At 44.2% G+C, this 16,551-nt stretch overlaps 1 protein-coding gene across 1 annotated transcript in view; it reads right to left on the reverse strand.

Annotated features, from left to right (window-relative positions):
• Window positions 1-5,762: 5,762 nt before the first annotated feature.
• The window catches only part of GPR143 (G protein-coupled receptor 143), a 65,881-nt gene continuing 55,092 nt past the window's right edge, over window positions 5,763-16,551 (reverse strand). The window contains exons 8-9 of the mRNA XM_073565982.1: window positions 15,431-15,683; window positions 5,763-5,966 (exon numbers count right to left, since the gene is read on the reverse strand). Coding sequence (XP_073422083.1) covers window positions 5,845-5,966; window positions 15,431-15,683 — 375 coding nt within the window. The 3' untranslated portion in view covers window positions 5,763-5,844. The remainder of the gene's footprint in view (window positions 5,967-15,430; window positions 15,684-16,551) is intronic.

Here is a 16,551-nt window from a genome sequence, read left to right on the forward strand (position 1 = left end):
TACTCGGAACGCCTGCCTCCTGGCATACTGGTGGCCCGCTCCCTGGTCACTGTGCGGAGAGGGACCGTCCTGGTGCGCTGTGTCAACCTAGAAGACCAAGACATCGTCTTAAGGCCCCGGGTCGAGATGGCCAAGCTGGTGAGGCCATTGGAAGAGGTGCTGCCAGCCCTACAGTCCAATTGAAGGTGCAACCCGAGGACCCTTGGGCAGTGACTATTCGAACTCTGCAGGCTGCCGAGTCCTCGACTCAGGAAAAGGGCCAAAACATCCTGGAAAGAATGCGGGCTGAACTCTCTGGCCTGGCTTCCACCCAACTTCTCCAGGTAGAAACACTACTAGGACAGTATTACGAGGTATTCGCTAGCCACGAGGATGATTTTGGATGCACCACAGCCATCATGCATGGAATTCCCATGGCAGGAACGATCCCCATACGGGAACGATACAGACAAATTCCCCCACAACTATGCCAGGAGGTAAAAACTTTACTGGCCCAAATGCTGCGGAAGGGGTCATACGAGAGAGCCAAAGCCCCTGGGTGGCTCCCATCGTGTTGGCCCGCAAAAAGCATGGCACCCTGCGGTTCTGCGTGGACTATAGAAAGCTGAATGCCTGTACCATCAAAGACTTGTACCCGTTGCCTCGTATAGAAGAATCCCTGTCCGCCTTGGGGAAGGCGAAGTACTTTTCAACGCTAGATCTGGCCAGCGGGTATTGACAGGTGCCGATGTCGGAAGAAGACAGGGCTAACATGGCGTTCATTCTTCCTATGGGACTGTTCGAGTTCAATTGAATGCCGTTCGGGCTGGCCAATGCCCCGGGACCTTTCAGCGGCTGATGGAGCGGTGTCTGGGGGATCTCAACTTTGAGGCCACGCTGATATACCTGGACGACATAATCATCTGTGCCACCACATTTGAGGACCACCTGCGGCGGTTGGGGCAGGTGCTCGGCCGGCTGCAGAAGTACGGATTAAAGGTGAAGCCCCAGAAATGCCACCTGTTTCGCACCCAGATTGACTATCTGGGGCATGTCGTCTCTGCCGAGGGTGTTAGACCGTCCCTGGAAAAGGTTGCTGCCATTCAGGGATGGCCTACCCCCGAGACGATAAAAGACGTGCGGGCCTTCCTGGGGCTGGCTGGATACTACCGTCGTTTCGTAAAGAATTTTGCATGCCGGGCCCGAGCCCTGCAGGACCTGCTAAAGGGGGCTCCTGCTGGGGGGGGCGAATGGATGGAATATCCAGTGGCAACAACCACAAGAAGAGGCCTTCCAAGACCTTAAGGCTGCGCTCTTGGGTGCCCCAGTGTTAGCTTATGCGGATTTCTCGCAACCGTTCATACTACACACCGACGGGAGCCTCCACGGGCTACGGGCTGTATTGTCACAAGTTCAGGACGGCCGAGAGAGAGTGATCGCGTTTGGTAGCTGATCACTTCATGACTCCGAGCGAAACTCTGACAATTACAGCTCCTTTAAGCTCAAGCTCCTCGCGGTAGTGTGGGCCATGACGGAGCAGTTCGCAGAGTACCTGGCGGGCTCTGAAGTGGTAGTGCGGACCGACAACAACCCGCTGGCCCACCTGAAAAATGCCAAATTGGGGGCTCTAGAGCAGCGATGGGTGGCCCGGATGGCCACGTTCAACTACAAGATCATCTACAAAAGAGGAGCAGAAAATGTGCACGCGGATGCTCTCTCCAGGATCCGGCACACAACATCGGGGAAAAGTCGAGACGACGAATTGGAAGGAGAAGAGACACCGTATGCCCTCACCGCCGCTGTGCTCACGGCTGCCACTCAAGAAGACCCCCAAGGGGTGTACTGGAGCAATCACGTGACAGATGGATTCAACAGCAGCAAGAAGATGAAGAAATTGGGCTCCTACGCCGATGGGTGACCACCGGCAGACTACCCACCGACGCCCAGAGACAGACTTCGTCTCAGGATATGTTGCTGATGCTACGCCAGTGGGAGAAACTAGTCATCAAGAAAGGACTGTTGTATCATAAGACAGTATCACGGGCGACGTCTGCAACAACTTGGCAGGTAGTCGTGCCCAGAGCCCAACTCAGTGAACTGGCACGGGAAACCCACGAAAAGGGGGCTCAGAAAGAGAAAGAGAGTCCGGAAAATCTTGCAATGGATGCAGCAGATAGTTTACCCTCCGCACTTGCACGCTGCTGTGGAAGAAGTTTGCCGGGCCTGCCGCCTATGCGAACTAGCTAAACCACCCGCACAACGGGCCCCGGTGCAAACGATAGTGACATTAGCACCCCTCGAGCTCTTGACGGTGGACTATGTGACCATTGGCCCTGCATACCAGGGGTATGAGCATTGTCTCATCATGGTGGATCACTTCACCAAATTTTCCGCGGTAACCCCCACCTGAGATCAAACTGCGGAGTCAGCTGCCTATGCACTCTGCAAGAACTTTATCCAAGTGTACTGCTGCCCTCAACGGAAACATACAGATCAGGGAGCATGCTTCCTGGGGAAGGTCATGGAGGAGCTACATCGTCTCTATGGTATCAATAAGTCTCGGACCACACCATACCACCCACAGGGAAACAGGGCCTGTGAGCGCTTTAGTCGGACACTAATTCAAATGTTGCGTACCCTGGAGAGTGACCGGAAGGCCTGCTGGCCTGAGTATGTCCCTGAACTAGTGTGGGTCTGTAACAACTGGGTGCACCGGGTTAAGGGCTATACCCCCTACTCACTGCTATTCGGGCGAGAAGGCAAAGGGATTATGGAGGTAGAACTAAACCCGGAGGAACCCCAACCCTGGTCTGGAGTGTCATCATGGGTCCGAAACCACCGACACCAGCTACAGACCCTTCACCGCATCGTCCAGACAAAACTCCAGGACCTAGAGCACCCAGGAGGGACTCTACCTCCACCCACAGACTTTCAGACTGGGGATCGAGTACTCGTACTAGACCAGCGCCCCCAGAACAAGCTCGAACCCCGATGGGAAGAGAGTCCGTACAGAGTATTGCACCAAATAAGCCCCGATGGGCCTGTGTACGAGATACGGCCTGAAAGGGACAGGGCACTTCCCACTCAAACTGTGCACCGGAATATGTTGTGGCCCTGTACATCCAATGATCCCGTGCAACCCGAACCCACTCCTCAGGCCCCCGAACCAATACCCAGGTCTGGGACCTAGATGACGAAGATAGTCCAGCGGTACAAGAGGGCCATCCAAGGAACAATATCTCAGCAAGTCACGCCAGCCTACAAGAATCGGTCAGTCCACCGCCGGCCACCACCCCAGAAAGTTCCACCACAGTCGGACCAAGACGACCCGAGAGGTCAACAGCCGGCAAACCCCCCGAACGCTACGAACAGGATCAGTTTGTATGGCTACAGGAACTTTTGTCTCAAAAGGCCAACCCGAACCTACCAAGACCCTCGCCCGAGGACTGGCGAGCATACAGGATGGGGGAGTGTAGGAGGGGAGGCCTCCGCCGAGTCCCCGAGCCGTAACCAAGGGGACCGTCTTCCAGGGTCCTGGAGTATGCTTCCAGGGAGCAGAACTAGGGGATGGACTGCTGAGACTGACAGGGCAGTTGGGGGAGGAGTTCAGAGAAGAGGAGCGGAGAGGGCCAGTCAGTAGAATGAGGGAGAAGGAGGTGGAGACTTGGGGAGGGCCAGTGAGTGAGAGCCATGAGCTCTCCTCTCGGTGGACCACAGGGAGATGGCGCCGAGCTGACCGACAAAAGAAGACTGCTGCCTCACTCCAGCTCTCGGCTGCGGCCTACTCGCAGCAGTCCGCAGCCATCATCACCACTTCACTTCCGGCGGTGACTTCTCCTTTGCCGCCCGCAGCTGCCACTGCCCCGCTCCAGTCTGCGGTAGAGACTGAGCCTGTGCCCGCTGCGGATCCTCCAGTGTGGCCTCAGACTGTGCCTGTGGCCTATCAACCGCTACTTATCACCGCTGCTGCCAGTCCCTGTCAGGGAGTTGCGACCTCCACTCTCCCACTCCCAGGCGGTATCCCGCTGCCTCCGCCGGGGGACATCACGCCAAAGAACTCTCCGCGGGCCTGTTGTGCCCCTGCTCCTCCTGGGCGTCAGAACGCCCGAAGACTACGCCAGATCTTCAGTGGCTGGGCCCAGTGGCTGCGACGCAGACACCCTGTGGAACCGAATGCCGAGGGACGTCAGGACGGATAAGTGATACATAGTGACTAAGGAACCGTAGTCGGCCATTACGTAGCCATATAGTGACCGGTCTTTGCCGGATTAGTTGTGTTCTCCCAATCCTTGTTTATGTGTTTTGGCTCCCTGCGAGGACAACTACTGTTATTCTGTTGGTTGCGTAACAATAGCCCTAACAGCATTTATCTATAAAAGTTAACGTTTAAAGTCATATCTGTCTTGCGTCTCGTCACTGCATCCTGCGTACCTGCCATTACCACATGTGCGTCTTTGGATCTGTTTTTAGTGACTCTGGGACACGTTGTTGGGCTTAATGTGAGACAACTCGGTGAGGACAACCAAGTACACAGCATCTTGGGCTAGGCCATGTGAGGCCTTATCTCTAAGGACTTAGGAAAACCCTGTGTTGGAGAGATTGGCATTCCCTAAGAGCTTCAGGATGGTGTTTGTGATTATTCGTCACTTAGCCCAGCAAGGACCCTTCTACTTCAGTTTCAGTTCAGGGCTTATCTGCACCATCTTACAGTACATCTGAATATATATACTGTACACATATATGAATAGCCTTATAGAAGTCCATTTACAGTAGTTAGGAGAAAAGGCCTCTTCTGTAAGAGACACGAAAGCTGCTCCAAGTAGGCGATTACTAAAGTACTGGCACAAAACTGTCATATTATTGATTTATGCATAGAAAGGCTTAATCGCATTGTATTTTGCTTGCATATATCTGTTAATTCTGTTTAAGTGTAACTGTGTATACTCTTAGTCGGCGTTATAGAGAGTAACTGCTGTCACTGTACTTGTTACTTATACACTGCTTACCTACCATCCTTTTCTTTGTTTTATAAACTGGCTAGTAAATATTCACATTAAATCTTTGTGCGTGTCTGCTGATTGTTACTGTACCGCTCGAACTGTGGCTGTCCCTCGTCCAAGATTCAGCCGTCACAGTTGCTACTAATCACTGACCACAGCAGTGAGTTCTTGACTCTGGGGATGTCATCAATACAGCCTATGACTGGCTACCACAGTTATATTGAACATGGCAAACCTCCATTGCTGTGAGGAGACAACAAGATGTTATGTAAGACACTGGTGAACAAATATGGAGAAATGCCACCAAAGATAAGGAGCTAGTGCACCGATCAGCCATTGCATTAGGGGTAAGCCAATACGGTAAAGCAGTTAGTCTCTCTCTTGATTTTATAGGTGATAACTGCTTCACCCACAGCAATGTCTGACTATCACAATCAAACCATGTTTATCCCACTAGGAATTTGGTGCAAATTCACAACAAAAATTTCCAAGCATTAAAAGCCGATTTTGGCACTGATTTTGCTACTCATTTCACCCTTTGTATTGCATTGGATGAAGGTCACAGATTTTCACTCAGAAAAGGATGATTATGTATGTAAAGCCCTGTAGAATATGATCGTTGTATATAAGTAAAAAAATAAAATATATGTAACATATGATGCAGATTTAAAAATCACCAAAACTGCAACAATTCTGCCAGGTTTGAACTCGGCCTTTGTGTCCTAACTGCTCATAAGCTTTATTGATGTGTAATATTTCCAGGTAATGATCTATAAATGCGCCAACAGTCTCAATATTCTTTTAATGGGGTAAACATTACAATGCAAATTCTTGAGAGTCCTATGATTTGATGGTATTGTGACTCTCAGTCTGCATCCTTTGGTTCAGTGTGACAGTCATTCTCCACTGATTCATCGTCAGCCTCTATGTCATGAAAATCTGGCACTTCATTGGATATGTGGATTTCAATTGTGCTAGCTTCAGAACCTAGCAAAACAAAAGAGACCCGTATTCAGGACACCCATCAATTCATGTATTCTTTATATTTTATGCCATGTGCTTTCCCATTTGTTCTTGTAAAAAAGAAGGTATATGCCGGTTAAGTAGTTTTTTACATTGTCAGCAGGCTTTTGCAATGTAATCAGGGAGAAGCACGATGTAGGGGCAGAGAACTTGATTCCAGTAGTAGATGCAGCAGTGCTATAATTCTGAGCTCTGTATAACCCCGCCCACAAGCCTGATTGGCAGCTGCACTGTCAGCAAGCTTCCAATCAGTGGTGGGGGAGGGGTTACAAAGATTAGCTGGACTGCCTTGCATGTAAGATCTAGTCCTCTAATGAAAACCTCCTGCTGATAAAACACTGATTGTATTGAAACCACAACTGACAAAAAAGTATGTGATTACATTACTGGAATCAGACTCCCTTTCCCAAAATCATACTGGTCACAGGTTAAACAGCAAAAACCTACTGAAAGATTCCCCTTAAATTAAAACTTGTAATTATTTTATTATCTTCTTTTTACAGGTCAGTTTTAGACAGAACACAAAAATAACAAGAAATCATAGATATCATATCTAATCAGACCTCATCAAATCTACAGGGTGGGCCATTTATATGGATACACCTAAATAAAATGGGAATGGTTGGTAATATCAACTTCCTGTTTGTGGCACATTAGTATATGGGAGGGGGAAACTTTTCAAGATGGGTGGTGACCATGGCGGCCATTTTGGATCCAACTTTATTTTTTTCAATGGGAAGACGGTCATGTGACACATCAAACATATTGAGACTTTCACAAGAAAAACAAAGGTGTGCTTGGTTTTAACGTAACTTTATTCTTTCATGAGTTATTTAGAAGTTTCTCTTTGTTTACAGCCATTGACATGTTGCAGAGGTTAACACGTGAGGAGTGGATAGAAATTGTGTTGATGTCTGGTGAGCGCAGTACCCGGGTCATTGCAGCAGATTTCAATGCAAGACACCCTACGCAAGAAAACTGTCACCATTCCCATTTTATTTAGGTGTATCCATATAAATGGCCCACCCAAAAAAGTCTCATCACTGAACATAATGTTCTGTGTAAACTGAGAATCCTGTTCCAATTTTTGCTTTGCCCATTCTGCAAATTCAGCAGATCTGGGTCACCAATCATTCCCATTTTATTTAGGTGTATCCATATAAATGGCTCACCCTGTAGAATAAAATAGTTTTATTTACAAAAAATCCCTTTTTATAGGTGAATGATACTTGCTGCCCAAATCATGGGCAGAATGGATAAGCTCATGTCTCCATGATTACAGCCGGGTATGTTTTTCTCGAAATTGCTCAGGCCTTTCAGAAAAAAATGCACTTTAAAGATCTGGTCAGGAACCATAGCCAAAGACAAGACTACCCCAGCTCTGTCCTCTGCCGGCTCTTCCCAGTGCTGCTGTGGATGATTAACAGTTCTATGATCTATCCCAATATGTACATGAGGGAGAGACCCACAAAAAACCTGCAGCCGAGCTGGGAAGAGCTGATCTTTAAGGTATACTTTCATGGAAACAGGTCTCAGCGAAAAATATACCTGCTCTCCTGGCTTCAACGTCGAGGCTGGTGGTCGACTGTCTAATCACGTGTTGTAAATGGGACGTCACCGCTACAAGCCTGCAAATGAGGAAAGTCGGGGAGCGGCAAGGAGGCAGCTCAGGAGTGGCAGGGGAATCTACAAGTTTGCAATGCCTATTTTGATATTTTACAGCAATACCAGTCTTTTTCCCAATTTTGTTCTATCTCAGACAACACCTTTAAGTGGAATTGTCCTTGGAAAAGAGAAACCTAAGAGCTACAGCAGTAGTAGCTGGGTCGTAATGCAGACATATTGCCAATGTCAGCAAAATTAGTTGGGCAAAATGCTCTATAGATATACTGTATGCAATAAATAAAAGGCATCGAGGTATTTTTCAAAATATTTATTTTAAATGTTACAACCTTCTAATATATACTGCAGTTTACTCCAACAATATCTTGAAAAGCATAAATTCATTTTCTACTCAGATTTTAATAAAAATCAGGGTAAATTGTGTGCGGCACAGCGTAGCGTCATGCCTTTATTAAATCAGTATTGCCTGAATGTATATGTAGACTTCTCTAACTGAGTCAGTACTAGTTCTTCATCTTCTTGGCTCCCTAAAATGATTCTATACTGATCCTCCTTCTTCTTGGTTGTTAATCTTGCACACTGTTCTGTATTGTCCAAATTATTGATTTAATTAAGTTATCTAGATCTTGGAATTATCAACTGAAAAAAATCTAGACACCTCTTACATTTCTTTCTCACCTACCTAAACACCTGTTCACACCCCTGCCACAACAGGGCTATACAGGGTGAGCAGGGAGAGCCGTCGTGGAGCGGGGGCGCCACTGCGCAGGTTCCAGGGTGCCAATCCCCGCTGTCAGGTAGGGATTCTCAGGCTAGTGTATGGACAGGCATCTTCCTATGGTGATCATTTCTAATTGGTTTTTGGTGTAGGTGTGATGTGATATATTTTTGGTATCAATTTTAATATATAGAAATAAAGATTGATGTTTTAATTGTACATGCGTAAGAATAAACTGTGAGCCCACTTAATATTTTCTGTGAAATAGTTTGACATCTAGAACTAAAACACATGCTATTAAAGGGAATCTGTCAGCAGGTTTTTGCTATTTAATATGAGAGCAGCATAATATGGGGCGAGTGAGCCTGATTCCAGGGATGTGTCACTTATTAGGCTGTGTGCTGTAGTTTCATTGCAATCAGTGTTTTATCAGCAGGAGATTATGGAGGACTAGGCTTCACATGCAGGCCAGTCAAGCTAATCTGTGTAACCCCCCTCTTATTGTCAGCTTGCTTACAATGCAAAACATACACAGCAAGATGTCAATCAGGGGTGTTGGCGGGGTTATACACAGATCAGCATTATGACTACTGCTACATGTACAGCAGAGAAAACAGGGATTCTATCCAAGCTATACCAAGCAATCTAGTAAGTGATATATCACAGGAATCAGGGTCTCTGATGCTATCAGATTACTTAGAAAAATCCTGCTGATATATTTCCTTTAAAGGGGCTTTCCATCCCATAAAGCGATGGTACATTGCTAGGATTTACTTTATGATATCAGTTTATAAGTGGTGGAGGTCTAATAATCCTAAGAATAAAGGTGAAGAAGTGCTACTGTAGCTGAAATGACACCATGCAGCAGTCCGCCTGACATCTAGGTAACTGAGGTCTGCTGTGCGAAGACAAAATAGAGAGATGGAAGCAGCACTAAACTGGCGCAGCCACCCCTTCAGTATCAGTATCATAAACAGTGGAGGTTTCAGACATCATATCCCACCTATCATAATGATAATGGAAAAGTCCCATGATGAAAAAAATATGTTAAAGTGTTAGTCATCCCCTCCTGGTTCCCCATTGAGGTGCCCTGTGCAGGAACAGGAACCCTTACAGGAAATATTGCAATTTCATAAAAATGATGCTGTGTAAAAGCAATGACATAGTTAGGCGTGATGCATGAAATCAGGGTCTAGATGAGGGTTAAACAGAGCAGGTGGCCTACATATCAATAATGGAGGGTAAGAGGGTGAAATTGAGATTCCATTTATTCCAATGAAATGCTGTTAATACCTAATAAAACAATAGTTTAGGACTCCCAGTACCATGGGTGCTTCTATTTAGTAGATTGGTGACTGGGTGCCCAGTGTACCCTAAGAGAGAAGATGCAAGGAGTGGTCCCTACTACAGACCCTGGCAAACTGCACATGTATGCAGAGGATGGAGCAATATGGATAGTGTATTACAGATAAGAACAAAAGGAATTGTTAACAAAAGGGTTCAATGAGGGAACGTGAACAATTATCCAACCATCAGATGTTCAATCTCAGGGCTCAGGGGAGCGCCTCTGAATCCCCTGCTTTAGGTTTACCCCACTCTTGTATCAAGAGATTTCCAAGTACATAGCTGGAGTTGCAAAAGTGGCAAAGGATAAAAATATCCATATTCTATATTCTGTTAATCCAATGCCCTAAGTCATTTTGCCGTCGCTATAATATAAACCTTTCTTATTTCTGCATTTATTCAGATACACTTCTTCCCAGAACTTGTGATGGACAGAAATCTCTGTTAGCGCAGAGCTGTCATGGAAAAACTGACATTAGAAAATCAAACAATGGCACCGCAAGCATTCTCCTTCATGTCTCGCTCTGCACACTGCTTTCATCAGCTAAATAAACAGCAGTGTCCTGGAGTAAGTGGGATACAAATGATTGTCATTTTCAGTACTTTCTATAAATGTCTGCGGTTTGTGATGTGGGGAACATGCATGTAGACCATATATTGCCCTATGTGCTAAATCTATGGCAAGTGTAAGACTCTCAGCTTGGGGCAAAAAGAAGCAGCTTCTACTAGGTAGACATTTTCTAAATGTTGAATTTACAAGGACAATTTTAATTTTTTACTTTGGGCCTAAAAATTACCAAGCAGGTAGTTGTTAACTACCAGTCTGTAATGCCTGCCGCAAGTCTTTGCTGGCTCAGACCACTCCTTCCAGCAATTCTGCAGCTTCCAGTAATATGACATCAACAGAACAGCTTCTCTTCTGCGCTTCTCTGTTGACGGGTGTGACTGACGATATTATGCCGATTGACAGCCGGCTCCCCGCTGCACAACTGCGGGGAGCCTGCTATAAATCAGCATTACGCCAGCAGTCACGGCCCGTTGACAGAGCAGGGAGGAGAAGGAAGAGTTACTCAGTTGACATGAAGCAGCAGAATCACCGGCAGGAGTGGTCTGTGATCGCTCTCAGCCAGCGCCTATCAGCTCTAACCCTTATGAGAAAAAAATAAAATAGTCCTAGTTAACCAAATTAATATTGGTACCTGGAAACCATTATGATGGTCTAGCTGCCATCAATAAATTTTATTAAGGGTCATATGTGGTCCTGATGTGCAGAATATGAGTGAAATGTCAGACCTTTCGTCTCAGAACCTAAATTTATCTTCTACATGGCTGCAATGTTGATTTCCCACTCACCAGCTCGTTCCCAAATGCACCCTGTTCAGTTCCATGGATGCACTGACAAAGAACACCGGACTCACAACAAAGCAGTCAATAAGGCTGTAGTCATGCTTTGTAGAGAGCAGGTTTACATATGAATACATTAAGGTTGTAGACTGGGAATATGCTGAGGACAAATTCAACCCAGAAGTCACATAGTACTGTACAGAAAGGATAACATTTCCTGGTGCAGAAGAAAAAGGAAGCAGAGGTCTGGAGAAGAAAAGGCTAAAACTATACATGATCTCATGTCATTTTAATTAATAAAATTAAGTATTTTGCTAGTCCTACTTAGCAATAGAAGGTCACAGAGATTATAAACCCAGGTTCTCTGTAAAAAAGAAACCTCTAACCAAGAAATACAAGTAACAAGGTGGGAGTTACATGGACAATGTTATAATTTTTTCTATACTTGACATTCACTCTTCTTACTTTATGTTGTAGGAGACTCATAAAAAAGAAATCCTGCTGGACTCCAGTATCAGTAGATTTTTCCCGAAGCATACTCTGGGTTCATTAATGTTCCATATGCCCATACTACTGTGCAGGCAGAGGGGTCTAATGTCAGCCCCTGATCCCATGACTAACCTACCAGGCAAAAAAGGGGGGTGCGGTGTCAAAGCTTTGAGAAGATTGCTACAGAATTGGAGGTGCTGTGTCTGTCACCACTTTGGGGCCACACAGTCGAGGTCTGTATTATGGGTGCACTGTGACTAGAATCATTATGTGTTCAAAGGCAGCAGACCTGAAGGGTTATCCTAAATTTTAATGAGATGGTCAACTTACTCTCAATATTTGTGAGAAATAATTTTTCAATTATAGGCAGGTATGCATTTAACTCATTCATGTAGCAAGTCCAAAACATAACAACTGGAAAGACTAAAAAACTTCCAAGCAAACTCTTCCAACAAACCAAACAATCAGGCAATGGAGAAAAATAATCCATTTCCCATTTCTATAGTTAGAAAACCTAAATGAAGATGAAAAAAAACATTTTACAGTAGTTCATATCTTTATTTGGTATTCAGTATTTGTCCTATTCAAAACTAAGTCTTCCAGTTTTACCTTAAAAGTCCAAAGACTTTTTTTAACAAACAACTTTTTTGACTCTTTTGACAAACCATGTCCCTTTTACATAGCGGAAAGTGGCTGTAGCAGATGAAACCACACAAGGGGGAGGTTAGATCTGTGTGTGAGGGGTTGTCTTGTTAAAATAGATCATCACCTATCGATATGATAGATGATAACTTTCTGATTGGTTGGGATCCGAGCACTGAGACCCGCAACAATTGGCAGAACAGGAGTTTTTTGACTATGGGGAACTTTTATCCCTGCTGTAAAATAGTGTGTCATGTTTGATGCTGGATCGCTGTTCCATTCGTTCACTATGGGGCTGCTGGAAAAGGCTGAGCATAGCGCTCGGCAGCCTCATAGAGAATGGAGCAGTGGTTGAGCATGCACATTGCCACTCCACTCTAACAGGGATAAAAGTGCTTCCAGAAGTTTTACCACCACCAATCAACAAGTTATCACCTATCTTGTAGATAGGTGATAACTTGTTTTCACTGGACTTAGGCTACTTTCACACTTGCTTTTTTTGCAGCGCGTTTTTCCTGCAAAAAAATGCATGGAAAAAACGCATACAAACGCATACAAATGCTGCATTTGTATGCGCATGCATGAAAAAAAGTAGCGTTTTTATGCGTTTGTATGCGTTTTTAGTGCATTTTTACCGCAATTGCGTTTTTTTCCAACATTAGTTGGCCTCACCAAAAACATCAAGATAGGGTTAGGATTAACACTAACCCAAACCATGACTTTACTAACCCTAACCCTTAACCAAACCATACTAACCCTAACCCTAACCCTTAACCAAACCCTACTAACCCTAACCCTAAACCTTAACCAAACCCTACTAACCCTAACCCAAACCCTAACCCTAAACCCTAACTAACCCTAAACCCAAACCCTTGACCAAACCATACTAACTCTAACCCAAACCCTAACCCTAACCCTAAGCCCCATTAACTAACCCTAACGCTAACCCAAACCCCTAATTTCCATTGTCTAACCAACGGTCAACAAAAAACACATGCGCAAAAAAACGCATACATGAGCATGCCAATGCGTACGTATGCACACCCATAGACTTACAATGGGTGTCTTGCTGTAAAAAAACGTATTGCACGCGCATGCGTTTTTTTGAGGCAAGTCGGACGCCCAAAAAATGCAACAGGATGCATTTTGTGCGCCCGAGCGCACACCACAAAAAAGCATACAAACGCATGTGTATGCGCACATAAGCGCATCCCATGCAAAATATAGGGGGGGAAAAGCGCATGCGTTTTTTAGCGCTAAAATACAGCGCAAAAAAACGCATGTGTGAAACCAGCCTAAACCATAGGCATAGGACACAAAACTCAAGATAAAAAGCGGACGGCACCGCTGTTACCGTGTAACTTCAAATGATGTGCGGCATGCAGAAGCCCAACAGCTGGGAATCTCGGGTGCCAGACATGGAAACAGTCAATCCTGGGAATCCATGCAAAGAGAAAAGGTCGCACTCATCAAGATGGAAATTTCACTGATTTATTGACATATCATGAACATGTCAAGTCGGGGGAGTGACATAAGGAGTGCAAAGAAGGCTGACAACGGCCGTTTCGAGAAACGGCCGTTGTCAGCCTTCTTTGCACTCCTTATGTCACTCCCCCGACTTGACATGTTCATGATATGTCAATAAATCAGTGAAATTTCCATCTCGATAGGCATAGGACATCAAGGATAAGTCTCATGATGTACCATCCTATGGATATTCACAAGAAATATTCAGGACTGCTCCTTTCTGCTTCTGAGGTGCGCAAGTGACTGTCCAACTCTTTAGGGAGTTCTGGGGTCTACCCTTTTTAAGGGAATTCTCCCATATGTTCCGGAATATTTGGCTTACCGTGTTTCGTCTTTTCTGAGATATGCAAAAAACAAGAGGAAGTATTACAGTTATATACAGTATGCGGTTGAGCAATCTCTCAAATTTCATTATGGGTAGCTTTATTCGAACCTGTCAGCAGATTCAATTTGGTCCAAATCAAAAGAGGACCAAAAGTAATCTTATTATGCTCTGAGATTTCCCTAGACCCCAAAGCATGAAAACAGATGATACACACCTGTTCTACATCTGCCCGTAACCTGTCCTACCTCCACAGTTCCTTGCCCAATGCTATGCTCGCTCCCCCCTCTTGGTTTTCCATCTTTGACATAGTTTTTCATGTGAGGCACAATGAGGAGCATCGTGCCAGGGGTGACTGCGTCAGACCTAGTTAGTGCAAGAAGATTAGAAGAGTAAAGGCCAGAGAAGACAGCAAGCGGTGTATCGAGCAATGAGATGTAACAGTAGGACAGGTGAGGGGTGCTCCTAGGACAGGTAAACAATCTTTTACATTCATTTACACTTTCATGGCTCTATAAAAAATCTGCAAAATGACAAAAGTTTGGTAGCCTTTTGACTTCATGCAAATTGAATCCAAAATTTTAGGGAGCAATGATTTTGATTTGATACCAATTGTTTATCCCCATCTATAACTATTATTCTTTTTTTTTTTTAGTTTTGATTTCACTATGGATCAAAAGACAAGGTAGAGTTACATTTTATTCTGATCTGTTTTTATTTTCAGATTGTAGATGTTTTTGTTTGAAGTTTAATAGATGATTGTGCAGTGACATCTTTCCTGAGCTGCTGTTAACAGCAATTATAGATATACTGTACAGCCGCCACATGGAGCATAGAAGAAATAGTATAGAGCTGACTCATTGACTTCTATACGCAGAGGTCATTGTACTCCGTGAGAAGGTGAGTATCAATTATTGTGAATGTTGGATCCAGTTGGATCAACGTGTAGGTTACATCTATTGTTGTAATTCTGATTTGCTCCAACATAGAAAACGACATAAAAAAAACATAATAAATTCCTAAAGCATCGTTTAACAAAAAACTTGAATTGGCCATATTCGGATGACATGCCAATAATTGAGAAATTGATAAGATTTTCATTATCTTGCAGTCTTTGGACATTACGAATGCATTACTGTTTCTTTAAGATACTAATTATATTATAGCGAACCACTGATTGGGAGAATGCAAAATTGAGGCATGAGAAGTTTAATATGCAGTGGCCCAAGCCAAAATTACTTTCTTCATGGGTGTACAGGTCAGAAATTCACTTGTTTTTAATATATTCTTGGTCTTGAACATTTCATATTATTCATCTGACAATAAGTGGGAAAATCAAATAGCTGGGAATGACTGATAACTACCATCCTTGGTAAATTGGAGAATTTCTGGTTATCCTCTCGGATATAGTCCCATTACCTTCAGACAGCATGCTTAGTGCTTCGTCAGTCTGGTGGCTATTCCCCATTTCTGCCTTGTTTGGGTCCTGGATGTATCCAGGATAATTCAGGAAGGAACCCATCACGCCATTACGTGTGGTCTCTACAGCAGATGAGCTGGTCAGAGGCTCCCATGGGATTTCTTTTTGCTGAGACCTGAAGCTAATACTCCAACCCGTCCATCCATAAAATGCCAGGGTAAACAGGAATCCCTGCATGGGATTAAGTATGCCCTAAAATTGAATTGTTTAGAGATTATGCATAATTGTGACATCGCATAAAATTCAAGACATAGATGTGTACCCAAAATTCTAAATGGTGTCATATGTTAGTAATCTTTTACTACAAAGATAATGATTTTTTTTTATTTGTGGTGATCATTTTTGTAAAACCTACTGTACAACACTATCCACAGCCATATTAGCTGGTATTTTTGTTTTAACTTCTTATATTCTGATGATCACTTGTCATTTTTGCCAACATGTTCAATCAATAAAACAGTGTCAGTTCTCCAGGATCTTAATTCTAAGTAATGAACAATCATTTATTTTGCCAATTGTGCAACATGGCCACCAAAACAACGCTGAACAAATTTCCTTTTATGATCTTATTCACACATCAGTATTTGGTCAGTCAAAATAGGGAATGGGACATATAGAGAAAAACTGTAATTGAAAGATTCATAAATGTTCTTATTTTGGAGCTATTCCTGGTGTTAGCTCACAATTACTGATGAATTAATGACCAAAAATATGGTCCTGTGAATAAAGTCTATCTCTGTAAGATCAAAATGACAGCTCACTGACCCATACAAATCAAAGGGGCTATTTCCACATCAAATCTTTTACAATGACTCATGCATGTTTTATTCGCGTCCTTTTTTGGCAAATTAGACTTGACCTTTTAAAGGGAATTTGTCAATAGGATTAACCCTCCTAAGCCGTCTATATGGGCGTGCAGGTCATAAAAAACTGAATGAAATTATAAATTGATATCTGCAATTCAATGTCTTATTCCTGAGAGATCCATATTTCTCTTATATTTAAATGAGCTGTTAGGGTCTATGGGCCGGACATAGATCTCCCTGAGAATCTGCCTCTA

Source organism: Dendrobates tinctorius, unplaced genomic scaffold, assembly GCF_039654945.1.
Source record: "Dendrobates tinctorius isolate UK_male_01 unplaced genomic scaffold, ASM3965494v1 ptg000016l, whole genome shotgun sequence".
Classification (NCBI taxonomy): domain Eukaryota; kingdom Metazoa; phylum Chordata; class Amphibia; order Anura; family Dendrobatidae; genus Dendrobates; species Dendrobates tinctorius.